This window comes from Necator americanus, chromosome X, assembly GCF_031761385.1.
Source record: "Necator americanus strain Aroian chromosome X, whole genome shotgun sequence".
Lineage (NCBI taxonomy): Eukaryota > Metazoa > Nematoda > Chromadorea > Rhabditida > Ancylostomatidae > Necator > Necator americanus.
In genome coordinates, this window is record NC_087376.1 from 34,577,007 (window position 1) to 34,594,154 (window position 17,148).

Sequence of the window (17,148 nt, forward strand, 5' to 3'; positions counted from 1 at the left end):
CACAACGTAGACATTGCTGAACTGAGAGGAATAGCAAAAAGTAAACGAGCGGATAAATTGGTCTGAGGAGAAAACTACAGAGCGAAAAGAAAGGGCGGAGTCAATGAGTTGGAATTCTGAATAGAATTGGTTGTTGTGGCATCGCTTTCTGTGGTCTTAGAATGAGTCGCCTCTTAACACAACCACTACCTTGCCGTCTATAGGGTAATAACTGTTTTGCGTTAATAATTTTCGGTGATTGGGGTGCTTGATGAGGGTGAGTGTGAGTGTGAGCTGAGCGAGCGAGGTAGCGAGGGGACGGCCGTACGCTGAGGCTGCCTCCGCGGAGCGACCAAATCCTTCCGAATCACAGCCAGCCACCTAGCAAGCTAATAGCCAGCTTGCCAATTGGAATGCTCACACAGTATTGATACGCGATGTCCTGATAACAGGTAAGCTGCTGTAATACTCGGGATATCTTTGTTCATTTGACAAAAGGGAGAGCTAGAGCGGAAGGATTTGTGCGCATACAGGTGTCGAAGGTGACGTATACATGTGGGTCTGAGTCTTTCCAAGTCTGATCGCCGCATCGCAAGCGTGAAAGCTTTTGAATATTAAACATTTCTACGACAAAATGTAGATAATTGAGATAAACTCCATTGATCTCCACGCCACTATGCGCTGTGATTAGTACGAATATATATATATCGTTGTTGTTTCTCGTTTCAAAACCTTGCCTGACTGTAACCCATGTGAGTGATTTACTTTCCGGAAAAGAACAATCAAACAACGTACTACTCAGAATACTTTTGGGAAATTTCATTTGTTGCTCGTTATAAACAATGGCGCGCGCTGTTCCTACAATGCTCCAACAAGCCGAGAACTCCATAAAAACACTCGATACTGTTTTATATAATATTACAGAAAAACTGTACAGTGTTCAAGACATTTAAAGACATAAAGCAAGCTATATCTTATTCGCAATTTTTTGCACTGTGTTTGCACTTTAATGAGACAGCGAAGATGAGAAAAAAGGATTTTCGGGTCAGCGAAAAAGTAAGAAAGTCTCCTTTGCGATAGGAGGTCACTGAGGGCACACGTTTCGATGTAAAATCAGATGCTCAAAATGAGGTATACAAAGCTTATGAGTCTTGAGAAACTCGTTTAAAATTATAGTTATGAATGATAGTGAAACCCAAACCTCCCTCGATATCTCAAAATTGATCACCAAAGAATTATGGATTTTAACTAGGTTTAAAAATGGTATTATAGAAAGAACAATTTTTTTGACAACGAAGGGGAAGAAACTAGCGCATTCAAGTCGCAAGAGCCCGAGGCAAACCCTTTAACTTTGTATGAAACACTTATTTGTTTCCGAAAACCAACCATTCAATCGTTTTTCTATTTGCGTTGGAGAAATATAAAGAATAAAGTGAACAATTTTTACCTTCAGGGTTTCAACGAATTTGTTTGTTCTCATAGAAAGTGTACGAATGCAAGCGAATAGAGATGCAAACTTTTCAAAAACTTTCCAAGTGTTGTTTATTTCAGCGTTCAAGGTAAGCCTAACACATACTCCGACGGTGTTGCAAAAAACACCTAGAACTTTCCCGAACGTAAAACACATGAAATATCTCACACATAAGATCAATCACCAAGCGGTCGACTAGTATCAGTCTAGTTTATCTTATTCTTTCATATTAATGTACTCTTATTGCATTGACTATCCAGTGAACCCATAGCATTCTTGCATTGACAAACAGCGATAGTTCCGTTTCATCGAGAGGAACCTAATTTCCGAACTGGGTATTTGAATATCAAAACTCATCTTTACTTCTTTATAAAAAATCTTGGTACACATTCTGACAGTGACATAAACGTTTTCTGTGAAAGTGTGTTACTATTATACATCTCGCCGTTTCTAGCGATACGGTGCTATATGATAAATAGAAGGAGCAATGAGGTCGCCAAAAAGCCGAGCCGATAGCCGAGCGTAAAATGTTACAGATGATGTACGATGATAAGCACTAGACAATGCTCCGTTCCCAAAATATTAGCGAAGCAGCAGCAGAGCGGGAAAGAAGTGTAGTGAAAATGGATCGAGTCCATAGAACTGTACTAGAGACAGCCGCTTCGAAACTAAAATAAAACCAGAACTGATTATTCAAATCTAAGTGGTGAAGACTCTTCAACTCAAAGGAAATTTTTGACGTGTTTGTTGGTACACCTGTCCATGTTCTGAAGCTCTCACCATGTCATGAAACCGATTACCGAAGCATCCGACTATAAAGACATATGGAGGCATATTCTCACAAAGGAATTGAATTTGTAGCTGTAAATTTGTCGACAGTTGTGAAATACTACTTTAACCAGTCAATGGCCTGGCTGGCATATCATGTAGTTTTAGTTTGCTATGCTTGCTGATAGACGAAAAAAATCCTTTTTGCATAATGGCGGTAAAAAGGAAGGGTCTAGCTTTGTTTGCTGCCGAAACAACACTTTAAGACGGAGTCTCTCCTAACTTCAAAATTCTGAACAATAAGCAAGGAATAGTAACCATTTTCCTTGTTAAGAAACGTGAAAAACAGCACTAACAAATATTCTTGACTTAGTATGAAATCGATATGAGAAACAACATAAATTCAATGTTAACATATTCATGTCGAGTAGTCTAATTTTAAAAGTAGTTAAATAAAAAAACAAGAGCATTGCTGAGATGTATGGGAATGTTTTGAGATTAACAACGAAGTTTTTTTTTGCATTCGTTTTAGATTGTTCGTTCAAAACCTCACCAACATTAAAAACATGGAAAAGAGGATAAAATTGTGAACTAACAGCAAAGTAATGCAGTCGAAAGATCGCTTGGAAAGAATGCATAGCCTAATCATGAAAGCAGAGAGCTGTGGCAGCTTTCATAATGCCCAAGTTATTGGAAGCTGGTCCGCCCATAGAATACGGTGGATAATGGGCGGCCATCGGGACGGAGTCAGGAGGTACCCACAGAGACACATTCAAACTACAAAAGTGTCTCTGCTTTAAAGCTTTCCAAATCGTCTTCTAGAATGAAGGAGACACTATGCAAAGTAAAGTCGAATTCGAATTCTTCCAACGTGTTTTGAGAAGTATGAAGTCTTACGAAAATTGATTAGCAAGAACACCTCTGTTGTTTTGAGAATTTTCAGACCCGTTTTGAGAAAGATAACTTCAAAGTGAGTATTTCTATTGCAAAAGATATCTGAGACTGGCAGAAGCCAGCCACACTAACAAAGCCATAGTGGATTCAATCGGACTTTTAAAAAGAGTTAAAATAGATTTTAGAAATCCCTTGAAGGTGATACCTCTTGCAGTTGGAGAGAATGGAATCTCGAAGTCGAAGAGTTTAAGTACCGAGACTAACAGGTACAAATAAAGCTCCTTAGCGCTTCTTGTTTTGGAGCATTTGTCGTCGTATTATTGACTAGTAAATGAGAGACACACTCTATGAGGAAAGAAAAGCCCCAGTGAAGTCGTTCAGTTGGAAAGTCCAGAATCACATCTTTCTATGCTACTTCCCCAGAGCTCCTTACTTTGGAACACTTTTAACGTATATTTTTGCTCTCAGAGTTTGGATATCTATATGGAAAATCAACCCTATTATTCAATTTATTTTGTCTAAATATTTTCAGTTGGAAATAGATAATATTTCTTTTGAAATTCACCGAAGTATTTATAAAATAGCTTGGTCTCTTGCTAATTTATAACGAATAAAATTGAGGATTATGCAGTCTTTTATTTTATTTGATCAATGGGCGCTAATTCACCAAATGAGAAGTGCAAAACTACATCTACGTATTTTCGAAATATATAAAGGCAAAACTAAAGAAAGGTTGCACAACGACGGGGATAATATCTAAATCAAAAGGTAGAAAGACACCTCCTTTGCGATGTGCGCACAAGCAGAAATTCTTTCGAGTTCCAGTATTCTGCTTCATGGTCCAAGATTATGGAGAGAAGGCTGATTCCGTCCGTTTCTTCCTAATTGCTGTAAAAAAACGGCCCGGAAGATGAGGCGCATGCACAAAGCTGGCACGCTCCAATCGAACTCCTTGTAGAAAATAGCGCGCCAAAACGCTCCAAGTCGTATCTTCCAGGCCGTTTTTTACGACAATTTGGAAGAAATGGACCGAATCACCCTCCTCTCCATAATCTATCCGTATAGGCATAACCCACCTGAAACCCGCACCACCCCAGATTCGTGGGGTGATGCCTTTAACAGCTATGAAGTGTGCACTACATCCACAGTTACCAGAAACGTTTCCAAAGTTACCTTTCACTAGTTAGCCTGCTACTCTTCTTTTCTTTAACATGTGATGTTTCGTCAAACTGAAATTTATTAGTTTACAACTTGTGGAGATAAAAAAAAACGAAAACGCTGAAAACATTGAAGTGCTCTAGCAAACGCAGTTATAGTTAATGTCTCATTTTTAAGAATATTCTTACAGAAATTCTTCATTTCAAACTAGTTTACTGGCTCTACCAAGCATCACTTAACTTTTGTACTTGATGGAATGACATATTATCTGTTTGTACTTATTTCGCTATTAAAGAAGAATACAGAAGATACAGTCCAACTTCATTGTTTTCAATATGTTTTCGATGAAAGAATAAAAAAAAGAATTATTCACCTCAATTCTGGACACGTAGCTGTTGGAGACAACACAAATGAAATCCATCGGAATGCTGCTAATTTCACCATGCCAATTTTTCCCTAGCAATTCTCATCGATCCCAAAACCAAAAACAATGAAAATTTTTCCACGAGACAAATTCTACTAATATTCCACAGTGCTGCTTCTTCTTTAGAGAGAAGATCTCGGAAATATGTTGTTTGTTGCTGTTGTTTTATTACAAATCATCCCATCAAGTTTTAAGAAGCAATTCTTTTCCGAAAACAGAAGAATGTAAAAGAAATTCAGCTCGTAATGGTAAGACCTCAATAACATCTTCTTATCTACAATTTGAAGGATAAACTGGTTGTCGTTGATCAATTCCTCCAGGATGCGCCATCATGTTCGACTTCAATTTAGAATCCTTCGGTTTATGAGTACGTTGAATCTGCAAATTACCTTCTAAAAGGTGCGAACAAAATTTGCTATCTAAAACAAAAGAGCTGCACAGCATTATTCCCATTGCTTTGAAGATCATTATGCATTTATAAAAAGGTGCATATGTATACTAAAGAATAAGGAACTTTTAGGGATAGCAGTTATGATAGCTACATCATACTGGTAAAGATCTTTTCAAGATAGTTGGAGAAATTCTACACCTACATCCATCTGTAATAATAATTTGGGAAGATTTGATAACAAGAGTTTAAGACACTCGAGTAAATAAAAAAAGTCAGGAAAAAAGATTTTGTGCATAGAGGGATAAAAGTAGCAACAAACACACCAAGCGTTCAAGAGATCTGCGATGAATGGAGAAAGTTACTACTGTTTAGAAGCAATTGCTAACAACATCTTACGGGGAAGTCCAGAAGTTAGTGCGGAGACATAACTAATACGATTTCTCCGAGCCTTCTATCTCCTACACTTCGCAAGGTTAAAAGAATGTGTGAAACGTGTTGAACCCGGCAAGCACTGGGGTGAGGTCAAAATCATATTAATCATTTTTTCAGTCATAAAAAGGCCATATTGGTAACAAGACTGCCAGTTTTGTTTATTTACATATCGCTGTTACTTGCCCGAGCAGGCAAACTTACAGCAGAAATAGAGCTGTATCGTCTGCTGCAACTTATGGGAAATGCTGTTAGTTGTTACTGCTCACCTCTTTCCGCTGTACTCTGATTTTTTTCTTGCGTCCTTACTCTCAAAACCTAGGACCTCAGTTAGCGTGAAATTCACACTGTACGCTGCATTCCAACGACGTAGACAGTGTGGTTCCGCGCCTTCCAGAACTTCTCCTGTGTCTTTCCCTGCATCTGTAATCACATTAACTCGAGACGTTTTTCTCATCAATCATTGTAATCCTTCTAAAACATCTAGGATATTCATATCTACACGTTGCATACAAAACGAGTGGTCTTAACAAATTTTGGGATCTCACACTGGTTCGTGTACTTCGTAGCCCAAACACCAATTACTGAATGGTCGAAATTGTGTTTTGTGAAGGTACGTTCCAACAAAGAAGGGTAAAATCGTCAGTAAAAAAATTGGAGAACATGCCAGATGGAGTGAACTTAGTGAAACAGAAATTTTGACCCAGCCGTTTTCATACTTTGTCGCAAGACGGCGTATGATAAAATATGGGAAACTATATCAAACTCTCTGATGTGGTGACAATCAGGTGATACTTCTTCCGCTTTAATAACAGTCTCTGAAACCATGTTCCATTTTTGTCGTGGTTATTTATAATAGAACTTGTATTATTTTTTATCATCAGGAATATTAGAAGGCATTTATGATTCATACGAGTGTAAACCTTCAAAGCTATTACTTAGCTTGTGAAAAGATAGAAATGTGCGCCACCCATACGCCTCCATGTGTGTTTCGCACATTTCTATCTTTTCACAAGCTTCGGAACGAAAACGTCGCATACTTATTTGTACCCAGAATACACAGAGATTTTGATTTGTTAACGTGCTGTATGCAACGATCGTCGGCGAAAAAGATTAGCTGATCTTTTATTGCTAGTCCCTTTAATTCCTATTGAAATTCTTTAATTTTGACAAACTGCATGGAAACTGCAGCATCAGTGCTCACGTGTGGATAATGAACCGTTTATTCCACTTTGTAATATCTTATGTTGATTTGCTGCTTCGATTGCAGTTGAATGTGTACAGTGTTTGGATGTTGTACTCTTGCGTAATTGATCATATAACGTTATTTCACGCTGTTTAGCCTGACTTGTTGTTATCATAAAATCCACAACCACATTGGGGCATTTTGAACCATCCACCTTCTTCTTTTTAAGCTTACTAATTATTCCTAGTGTTGCTCAACCCGACACATTTGTATTGCATACATGGTATAACTACTACTCATTTCTGAAGGCTCTTTGTTCTTTTTTTTTGTTGCACGTTGTTTGTCTTGTTTTATAGGGATGCAGGAGGTACATTTTAAAATCTTGTTGGCACTAAAATCATAACTGCAATCTGGTAGTAGCATAAGTCTTTTATAAGTTTCGCGGGGCACTCAGAGGAAATTAGTGGTTTTTTTCTGTGAAGTTTCCCAGTCTTCTGAGGAGAAAGTTTCACTACTTTGTGAAGTCTAAAACCAACAACCAGCAGACCTGTAACCTTACCTTGGTTTTGTTTATTTCACTGAAATCTACATGTTTTAAGACAGACTGTTCCTCGGTCGCAACATGTGTATTGTGGTCAATACGTTTGTACCAACCCTGTGATGTAATGTCGCTCTAACCCATCTCTTGTTCCACTTTTTGATAAGGTATAGAGAAGCTGTGCCAAGTGCGAGATCAGTGCGAGAAACGGTTGAGGGAAATAAGGTTGCTGCTGTGTCATTTTGCGAGCGATGAGTGAAGGTAGCCACCATCAGTGGTCCGGCCGCATACATACCAAACGCATCAATTTTGATAACGCGCCTGTTGGGACGGAAAAAACATTAGGAATTGCTTTAACATAGCGGAAATAAAGACTCTTAGACCCTACTCATATAACCTAATTCTGTGTTGAGCTCAATGTTCTTTCCGTCCGAACTTCTTCGACGACAGAGAAAGCAGCGTTCGCGATACTTTTCAAAGGTGGATTCTCTCTAATTTTAGATAGAGATTACGAGTTCAGTGTTTTATAAGGAATTTTCGATCACTATGTACATCCGCTAGTAGCGGAAGTTCATCGCGTAATTTTCAGTTATCACAGCGAAAACGTGAAATATTTTCTATGTGGGCGGCAAATAGGTGAGGATCAGCCAATAAACCAAACCATCCAACAATGCAACTTTTATCTTCACTGCTATGACGACCTCAAATTGCATAAATTGGATTAGAGGAGAAATCACGCGATTTGCTTCTCATGAGGGCTGAAGTCTACTGCTGGGGTTCCATTTCGTTAGCCTCACGTTGTAAAGAGTTGTTTCGTCGGATTATTAAGTATGATATGACTGTTCTTTGCGTTTTCTGGATCCATATTTCTGAAGGTGCTTTGCTTTCATGTCGTAAACCTTACAGACTCCGCAACAATTATCAATTTTTGGTGAGGAGAATCCAACATCAAAAATTTCCACTTTCAGGGTTATACTATAAGTTTTTTTCTTTCTCGATACGACCACCAACACTGGAGCAAGTTTTGTAACGTAGTCGCTTTTACAAGCTGACCTACACACGCTTTTGAGGCAAGAGTTGACATTAGCCACTTAAAAGTCCTTTAATTAAAAGTAATTCATCTTCCCAACCAACAAGTATGTACCGTTGTTCCCACGCTGAAATAGTAGGCTGAACCGTTCACTGTAGTTAACAGTCGTAGCATATACATTCCGATAAAAATCACATCGATTGTGGAGAATTTTACTAAGCGGTTTCGCTTGTGGAGGCCCTTTCCCATATTCAGTCCCACTACAGGATTGAGCGATGGTCCCATCATCCCATTTCTAGCGTGAAGTTTTACGCTACAGCCCTACAAGTCAGGTCACCTAAGACTAATTATACGTTAACAATGAGGAAATATATACTTTTTGGGTTAAACAGACAGAACTTGTAATGTTATTGGCGCGTTTTGTGCTTAGAATTGTCTTAATTCATTTGTCTTTTCAGCTTGTTTTCGCTCCTGTAACTCTTTCATTCAAGTCTAGGAAATACTAGGAAATTTATCCTTTTATCTACAGAACTTTCTCTTCGCATTCCTCAGTTGTTTTACTAATTAAATTTCTCAATAATGTTCAGAAGGTGGAATTTTATTTATTTACCAGTCTGAACGTCCGGCTAAAGCCGGACTTCAGACTTTTTGTAGTGTTCAACGTCCGGCTAAAGCCGGACTTCAGGCTTTTTGTAGTGCTCGCTTCACTCGCCTTCACCGATCAGTACGAAATAACAGTAGTGACTTCTTTGTGGAATTATAATTGTTTTTTTTCTTCTATCAACACTTTTTTTCATTTTTTTACACAGAAATTTAGGCATAGATGAGAGATTTCATGATTTTGTTCCCAAACACGGCAGTACTATATTTGGAGAGCAGTCAAAGTGAATTTTACATCTATGTTTCTCTGATACCTCCACAATGAGGAAACATTATTCGAAGTATGAGTTGCCTCCGATGTCACCATCGTAGTGATGAAGATAAAACTCTGCGTGAGACCGCGTGAACGTGTGTTAACAAATGTTGTATGTCCTTTTTTATGTGTGTTTCCACTTTTTGAAGAAAGGATGTTAGCAACATCAGGGAAATATGCTTGGAAATAGATATGCGAACGAGTTGTAGAAACCCATTCTATTGTTAGGGCTCCCGCACACTGATCCGGCGCCATGGTGTATGATCAGGTGCAGGATGATGGTTCGACACCCCACCGACGCAGAGTTTCGCATCATTATGGAGTATTTTCGTGACACACACACACACCACACCACTCCATACCACACCACCCCACACCATACCACACTACACCACACCATCCCGCACCATACCACACCATACCACACCACACCACCCCACACCATACCACACCACACCACCCCACACCATACCACACCACACCACCCCACACTATACCACACCACACCACACCACCCCACACCATACCACACCACACCACCCCACACCATACCACACCACACCACACCACACACACAAACACACACAAATACGGCTCGATTATTACTGCTGAGACACTGCAACCGAGAAATAGCAGTTGAGGTGGGAATCGATGATGAACCACGCAATTACTGGGGCAGTGATCCGCTCTGTTGTCACGACGACAGCTTTTCAGTGACAGTTAATAAGGTTTGTAAAGCAAACACTAGTCTTAAAAATGGGAAGTAACGGACACCAAGGTGAAGAAGTTCTATTCCCGACAATTTTAAATGGTGATTTCAATGCTTACGTTCAATTTTGCTGAAGGTTTGTGCGTTTGTCTTCTCTGCATGGGCCGTCCAGCACTGGCAAAAGAAATTAGTGAACATGTTATAGCTTCCTCAAATGTAAGGTAGTATTACTCCTTTTAGAGAGCAGTTTATAAGTGTGAAGACATGTTTGACATAATCATTAATCTCAAAAAAATCTCTAAATCTAAAAATTGAAGAAGGACCCATACAGTCCCTGTCAGTGTGTGTCAACAACTGCACATAGCTAATCTATTCACTTATTGCTTCTCATAAAACTTGGAAATATTAAACGAGACGTGGCACCTAGTGTAGCGCAGACGATAAAATATGAAGCCGAAGGCGCAGACGCATCCCCATACAGATTCATCAACGCCATGCCCTTTATCCTTTATGTGACACTACATTATTTTCTAGCGCTCCTCATATCCTACGTACGTATCATCTAACATGAATAGTTTTATTAACAGTGGTGTCTTTAAAACTCTTCCAACCTTAGGAATCTTTCGTTTTCTCAGTCTGTTATTTGTACAATTTAAGCCAGATTCCTTCATTCACAATGCAGTCAGAATTAATGTGTTACTAATCCCTGCGATCTACTGAGAGCATACGTGACCGCAGTTTGTGACTTTTTCTTAAACATTATGAGCGGCACAACATATGAACTTTTCTAAAATTATGTTTTCTTACTCGTCTACCTTCCTTCAATTCTCGCCTTGTTGTCAAAACTTGAAGCAAGACGTCTACGCTCAAAACTATCCAGATTTTTGTGTCCACGATTAAGACGTTATGGTATTGTTTAGCTCATATCATGATAATTTTCGAGCGTCTACGAATGTAAGTTCATCACCGTTTATCTAAAGAAAAAGAAGATACTCAGGTGTTGAGAGATGTTTTATATCACAACGAAGGGGAACGATTTTTCAATAATAAGCTTTCTATACCTCTACAGAATAATAAACAGCATTTATTTTTGTTACTCCAGCCATTTTCATCATTAAACTTTTCGCAAAACTGGCACATTGTGAGAGGGAACGCATACATTTTTCGTCTTTCTTCTTTTTTCACTAACATGCTCGGCTTTGAATTTCTCAGAAATATGCTTCTGTGTTGCAAACAGAAATCCCTCTGTTCGATAATCTTTGCAGACATTAAAGAATATACATCGCACTTGTAGAAATTAAAACAAAAACTCCTCAACGAAAAAAGGTAAAGCAAAACTGAAAGCGTTCGGTAAAACGTGATTCTTTGTTGGAAATATCTCCTCCGCGAATGCCTTTTCAAAACTCACTTCAAAGATGAATGGTAAAGTGCATGGGGATAATCGATTACTCTGGGATTCGCAGTTCAAAATAGTTTAAGGTTTAAAGAAGGTGTATGCGGATTACAATGAATTGCGGGGGCCAGCAGATGGGCGAAGTCATTGCTTTCATCCTTTTGGATAAGTCTGATACCAACCTATCAGCTTCAGAGGAATGAAAGACTTTGTTGCACAGCAAAACTGTCCACCTCACAGGCACCTATAACAACTTCGTTACATTCTTCGCTAGAACTCATTTATATCATCATTATTCAAGAATCCATTTCGAACTTCGGGGATAAGTTATTAAAAAGAAAAATTCGTAGTGGAAATTATTGCGAACACTGCTTCTCCTCCTGGAAGTTCCTCGTTGTTTCCACTACCAACTAGGTCTTATCGCATCGCCTCATTTTTCAAAACTGAGGTTACTATAAAAGAAGGCAGTGGAAATGCATAGACACTATCTCGTTGTTCAAATGTACACAAGTTCAGCTCCAAAGCAAAGCATATTCAAAGCATATTCGTCCGTCAACCTTAGATACAGGAAAGTAGTCGCTTGCCTCTCATCTTGTTTGTAACTTCATTTGCTTGACTTATTTCCACAACACCGTGTCGGCCACTACTGCAGGTCTCTGCACGGTGGACCACTTGTTCTACCAACAATAGTGATCCGTCTGATCTAACTATGTACATCTTTAGTCTTTCCTTTGGTATGTCTGATTACGGAAATGGGAGACGTACACCTGTTATATCACCGTTGTTGTTGTTTTTTTTTGCTTCAAAGTAATACACCATAAGAACCAAGTCGTGTGGGAGTGACGGAGCTCTCTTCACCTTCGTTCCAGACTAAACTACGCAATGATGCTGATTCTATCTATCGACCTTGCGCACGCTACACAGATGGAATCAACGTCGATCTAACGCTGGATTCTAATCTTCATGCTATTTCGCGAACGCGCATCGATCGATCGCCAAACATGTGCAGTATATCTCAGAATGACTCCCACGTTATGTTTTCATCAGCGATCGTGTTCATGCTGTAACGTTTCCATTCACACCGATTTCGTTGCAGTCATATTTGACGAGGTGAGCGAATTTAATGGAAACTCTCGCATGGGAATTTCCAGACAATCTGACTCCCGTACAAATAGCATTGATCACACAGTGCCCAGCGCAGCAAACGCTCATACGCACATGGTGAACTGTTTCATTTTGCTTCACGTAGAAATATACGTCAAACAAATGTAAAACAGAACTTTTGAATCTACCGGGAGGAGGGAATGCTTAATTTAGCTTTTTGTTGTTATGGAATGAGTAATTACGTAATGAAGATGGGTAGGTTATCATTGATTTTACTGAACTTTGTCGTTTACCACCAAGGATTTGGTCCAGGTTTCTGATGTTTTTGGTGATTGATTAGTTTGTACTGAAAAGCCAGACTAGTCTAACACTGTGTAGATAGAAACTGTTCTAATGAAATTGACTCTCCCACCGTAAGAAAATCCTCACCTATGCGTCTTAGTTAATCCTAACTTTGTGAAAAAAAAAACAGAAAATATGCGGGACGACACCGACTATTTAGCTCTACACGACGCGTTACATCGTCGATAGCTTCATCAACAGAACCGAGGCCTACGTGGATGTAGCGAGCAACGCAACCACATGTCTCTCGTTCAGTTTAATTCCTTGTTCAAACTTCGTGTTATTAGAATTAAAAGGTTGCATCTCAAAGAATTTGTATCTGTTTTTTCTCGTTCAACATCACTTTGAAGAGTATCGTTGAACCTTTGTCACCTTACACATCTCTTCAGAAACATTTAAAAATGAAATGATGTTGATATTTTCTTCACTTCGTACATTTTCCCTTCCGTGAAGAGCTTCCATCTTCAACACCTTCTTAAAAATTTGTTGTTCAGAACGATGCCCATTCCTGATCCATGCTTCTTCTAACTAAACCTTTTTTCTTGTCTTTTTTTAGTCTAAGTAATATTTCAAAGGATCTTCCTGTACATCAATACTTTTGCAGAGCCACCTTCTCTGAACCAACTCACGGCGGCGTTTAAGGATAAAAGTTAGTGAAAGAACTGCGTGAGTCGTAGTATCACCGCTAATCGCTTCGTGATCCCTGGACTTTGTAAACTGCTCTTGTGTATACAAATGATAAAGTTTGCATAAGTGTGCCGTCCTGACAATTTCTAGGGTAAGTTCTACAATGCTCAACAAACACCATTCGTGATCCTTGCGTCTGATCTGTCCTTGGCTTGTTGAGCGTTAATGTGACTGAAACGAGGTCAAAAAGACTAACCTTTGCTCGCAAACACACAAGTCTCGTAAGAAACTGCTTATTGGGTGACTAGTAAACGTGCATAGCGGTTGTCTGGAATGGGAATCCAATCTATGCACATAGAATAATTAATAAACATAGGCGGCACATCCACACCAAAAACCCGAGAAAGGAATTTCTTCCCCATTCTCTTCATAGTATCGAAATCGTAGTTTACGCTTGTCCATGTCTCGTATGCGTTTCGCTTACACCGTTCAATACGCTGTTTTGCTCACAAATTATTCATGGTCCTGTCAGTGATTATCTGCTATTCTACTCCTCATATTTTTGCATCAGAATGTTCGTTCGTGAGTAAATGTTCTTGAGCAAAATATTTCTGATGAACTTCAGAATATTGTTAAATTGATCCGACTCTCTGCTGTAATTTTTAAATATCTGGAGGAATTCGTCTAATAGTTTGAATGGTTAGGGTTAAAGGCATCACCCCACGAATCTGGAGTGGTACGGATTTTCGGTGGAGTATTCGTATACGGAGTCGTAGATTATGGGGAGGAGGGTGATTCCGTCCATTTCTTCCTAATTGCCGTAAAAAACGGCCCGGAAGATACGGTTTCATTCGTTTTGGCGCACCATTTTGTACAAGAGGTTAGGTTGGAGCGCGCCAGTCTTGTGCGGCGCCACATCTTCCGGGCCGTTTTTTACGGCAATTAGCAAGAAATGGACGGAATCACCTCCCTCTCCGTAGTCTCCCATCCCGTATACGAATACTCCACCTGAAATCTGCACCACCTCAGATTCGTGAGGTGATGCCTTTAACAAAGTTGACAAAGTAAACTTCATGCGGTTTTCTCTCATTACATATCTTCACTTCGGAACTGCTTTCACGAAAAAAATTTTGCAAAACCATTGATGAGGTCTGCTTCTCATTCATTTATTGTTCGCAAAATTCCTATATTCTCCTATAGGCATATAGTGTTCATGGAACTATACACTGTATTGATCCTGTTTAATAGACTAGAAATCACTCTGTATTGTTAGTTGTTTTTCATTCATTCTAAACATTGTAGTGATGTTGTCGAACATTTGGGATCTTCTCATCCTACACAAGAATCTGTACAATATCACTGAGTGTGTTTATCTGTAAATCGATTCCGCTGGGAACAGGTTTGAGCGTTCTAGAGGACCTTGGGAGAATACTCATGTGTGGTTGTGTGCCTGCCTCAGTGCACACATGTCATGTTTATAATCCTGCCATTTTCGTTGAAGAGAATAAAGTGCTATCCAAATAAGCTGGTTAAACTCCTTTTGGGGGCCCTAATCGAGACATCCTGTGATAGGAAGAAAGCGGCTACAGTTCGCGCTCTTGGCGTATGACAAGATTTCCTGGGGAACACATGTCACTGCGTTAACTAAAACTTGTTGCGAAACTGAGGCAAAATCTGGAGAAATCACACTTTCAAGGTGTCTGCAAGTGGATGTTTTTTGTTGCAATATTACACTGATCAGTGTCAATGCTTTCGATCCTTCTCTACCGTCGGTGGCCCATCACTTCTGCACTTGGGATGTCAGCCTTTTCTAATTGATCAAACTAGGATTCAGATCTTTTCAATTCAATTTCCGGACTTGAAAGAGTCTTACTATCTCCTTTCTTCTCAACCACTCATAACTTTGGTCCATTTCCAATTATGCCGAAGAAACATCTTTTCCGCTCAAGAGCACTTTATGAAATTTGACGTTTGGATGTCACATTTCTTTTTTGATAGTGAGAAGGTCAGAACCCTTAAAGAAGAAGATATTGATAGTCGCGAACTTCATTAGCAGTTGGGTTGCTCCGAATCAACATAATATGCTACTTTTATTGGTCACTTGGTATTATTACTATTAGGCAATGAGTACGCATGACAGTGTCGTCCCACTTCATACCTTCCTTAGTAAAACCACTGAAATAGACATATCCTGAACAGCAAGAAAATTAGCTAAACTTCTTTTTTTTACAGGACCGGTTCTAGGGACTAGAACTAGAGCGATGTATTGGAGTCGCTGGAACTTCACCCTACTCCTTGGTTCCTCTCTCAGATAGATGCTGTGATTATTCTATTGTCGATTACCTCGTTCCCCATTTTCTTCTCTACATGCGTGTTTGCTTCTGATTGCTATGTAGAGGAGCATATCTTGGCACTGCGTCGTCTTCATTTTAGTAGCTGATCTAATCAATGACTTTTCCCACTATTCGTTGTCATCCCCCGCCTTAGTCCCTTCAAAGGTCTCGGATCATTTTTCTCATTCCACTGCAAAACCAGTTTTAAGTGTGGTAAGCAACCGGGTCATTTCACCCCTATGTCTGCAGCCACTATAGTTGTGAGCCTTATTCATCATGAGAAGAATTTCGCTTGTCATATATATATATATATATATATATATATATATATATATATATATATATATATATGTATATATATATATATATGCATACATATGCAGCATATATGCATACATGCTCTCTTTGTTTTCTTCCTCTCATACTTTCTCTTTCGGACGTTATAATCAGAATAATTAACTCTGGTATTAATTCTTTTACAGCCCACCTTCTATTCGGATTCCTGCGCGTTTGCTTTAGTGAGAGCAACTACTCATTTCCAACATAATTCAAACTTTCTGATTCCCTTCTTACATGACCATTAGCTGCTATTTCATTGTTTAATGCTTTGGTACTAATACCGGATACAAAAGTCCAAAGATTTTGGTTATTTGAATGGAGATGATTACGAATCTGTGCCGGTTCATTTTGAAGGATTTTCTTATTGATCACTCTCCACTATATTTAATTAAAAAGAGGTCGTTGTCGCTACACTTAAAACCAACATTGGAGAATTTTAATGTTCAACTTTCTCTAGCCGTAAATGCTGTTCGCGACGTGGTTTGCAATCATCACAACGAACAGGAGAAAAATGCTTTATGAATCCAGAAAACAGACAGCTTAGGAGCAGTAGGCTAACCAGTTTTACTTGACGAAACAACCCGCTACGCCCATAGGATTGACGAGATAAAACCGCTTACAACGGGTTGAATTAAGATGAATCGTAAGGAGTTAAGAGTTCTCCTAGCGCATAATTTCACCTCAAATCTTTCACACACTTTTTTCAGCCGATGAATGATGTGGATGTAATTGATCGAGTCGTAGCTGTTTTCCACATTCGCTGCGTAAGTTAGTCAATTCGCTGCTCTTCCGCTTCTTTTTTCATGTTTTGGCTGTAACACTTCCTAACTACGCTCTGGAAACCTACTTGGTGGACAGAACCCAACATCGGCAAATTAAGCATACGAAAATACCTCTAACTAATCAATATTTACAGACGTTGTTTGTGATAAACGATTTCTTGAGCTGCAACAAACATGCTGAGCTGGGTGTAGCACGGTCGGCGAGAGGTTCAGCTGCGACTGTACAGTCGATGGTTCGAAACTGCCTCGGAGCCAAACAAGACATCATTTCTTCCGATACATTAGCATCAGGCTTGTCTGAACGATAAAAATACTGACGTGACCTGTCGACTAGTCTC

The 17,148-nt window shown here is 39.3% G+C and overlaps 1 protein-coding gene across 1 annotated transcript; it reads left to right on the forward strand.

The window, feature by feature from the left end:
• Positions 1-12,303: 12,303 nt before the first annotated feature.
• RB195_026316 (uncharacterized protein) lies at positions 12,304-13,370 on the forward strand (the record flags this gene model as incomplete). Its single annotated transcript, XM_064214815.1, has 3 exons — positions 12,304-12,393; positions 12,890-12,978; positions 13,334-13,370. The coding sequence occupies 3 exons, from the start codon at positions 12,304-12,306 to the stop codon at positions 13,368-13,370; spliced, it is 216 nt and encodes a 71-aa protein (XP_064070696.1).
• Between the last annotated feature and the right edge of the window lie 3,778 nt (positions 13,371-17,148).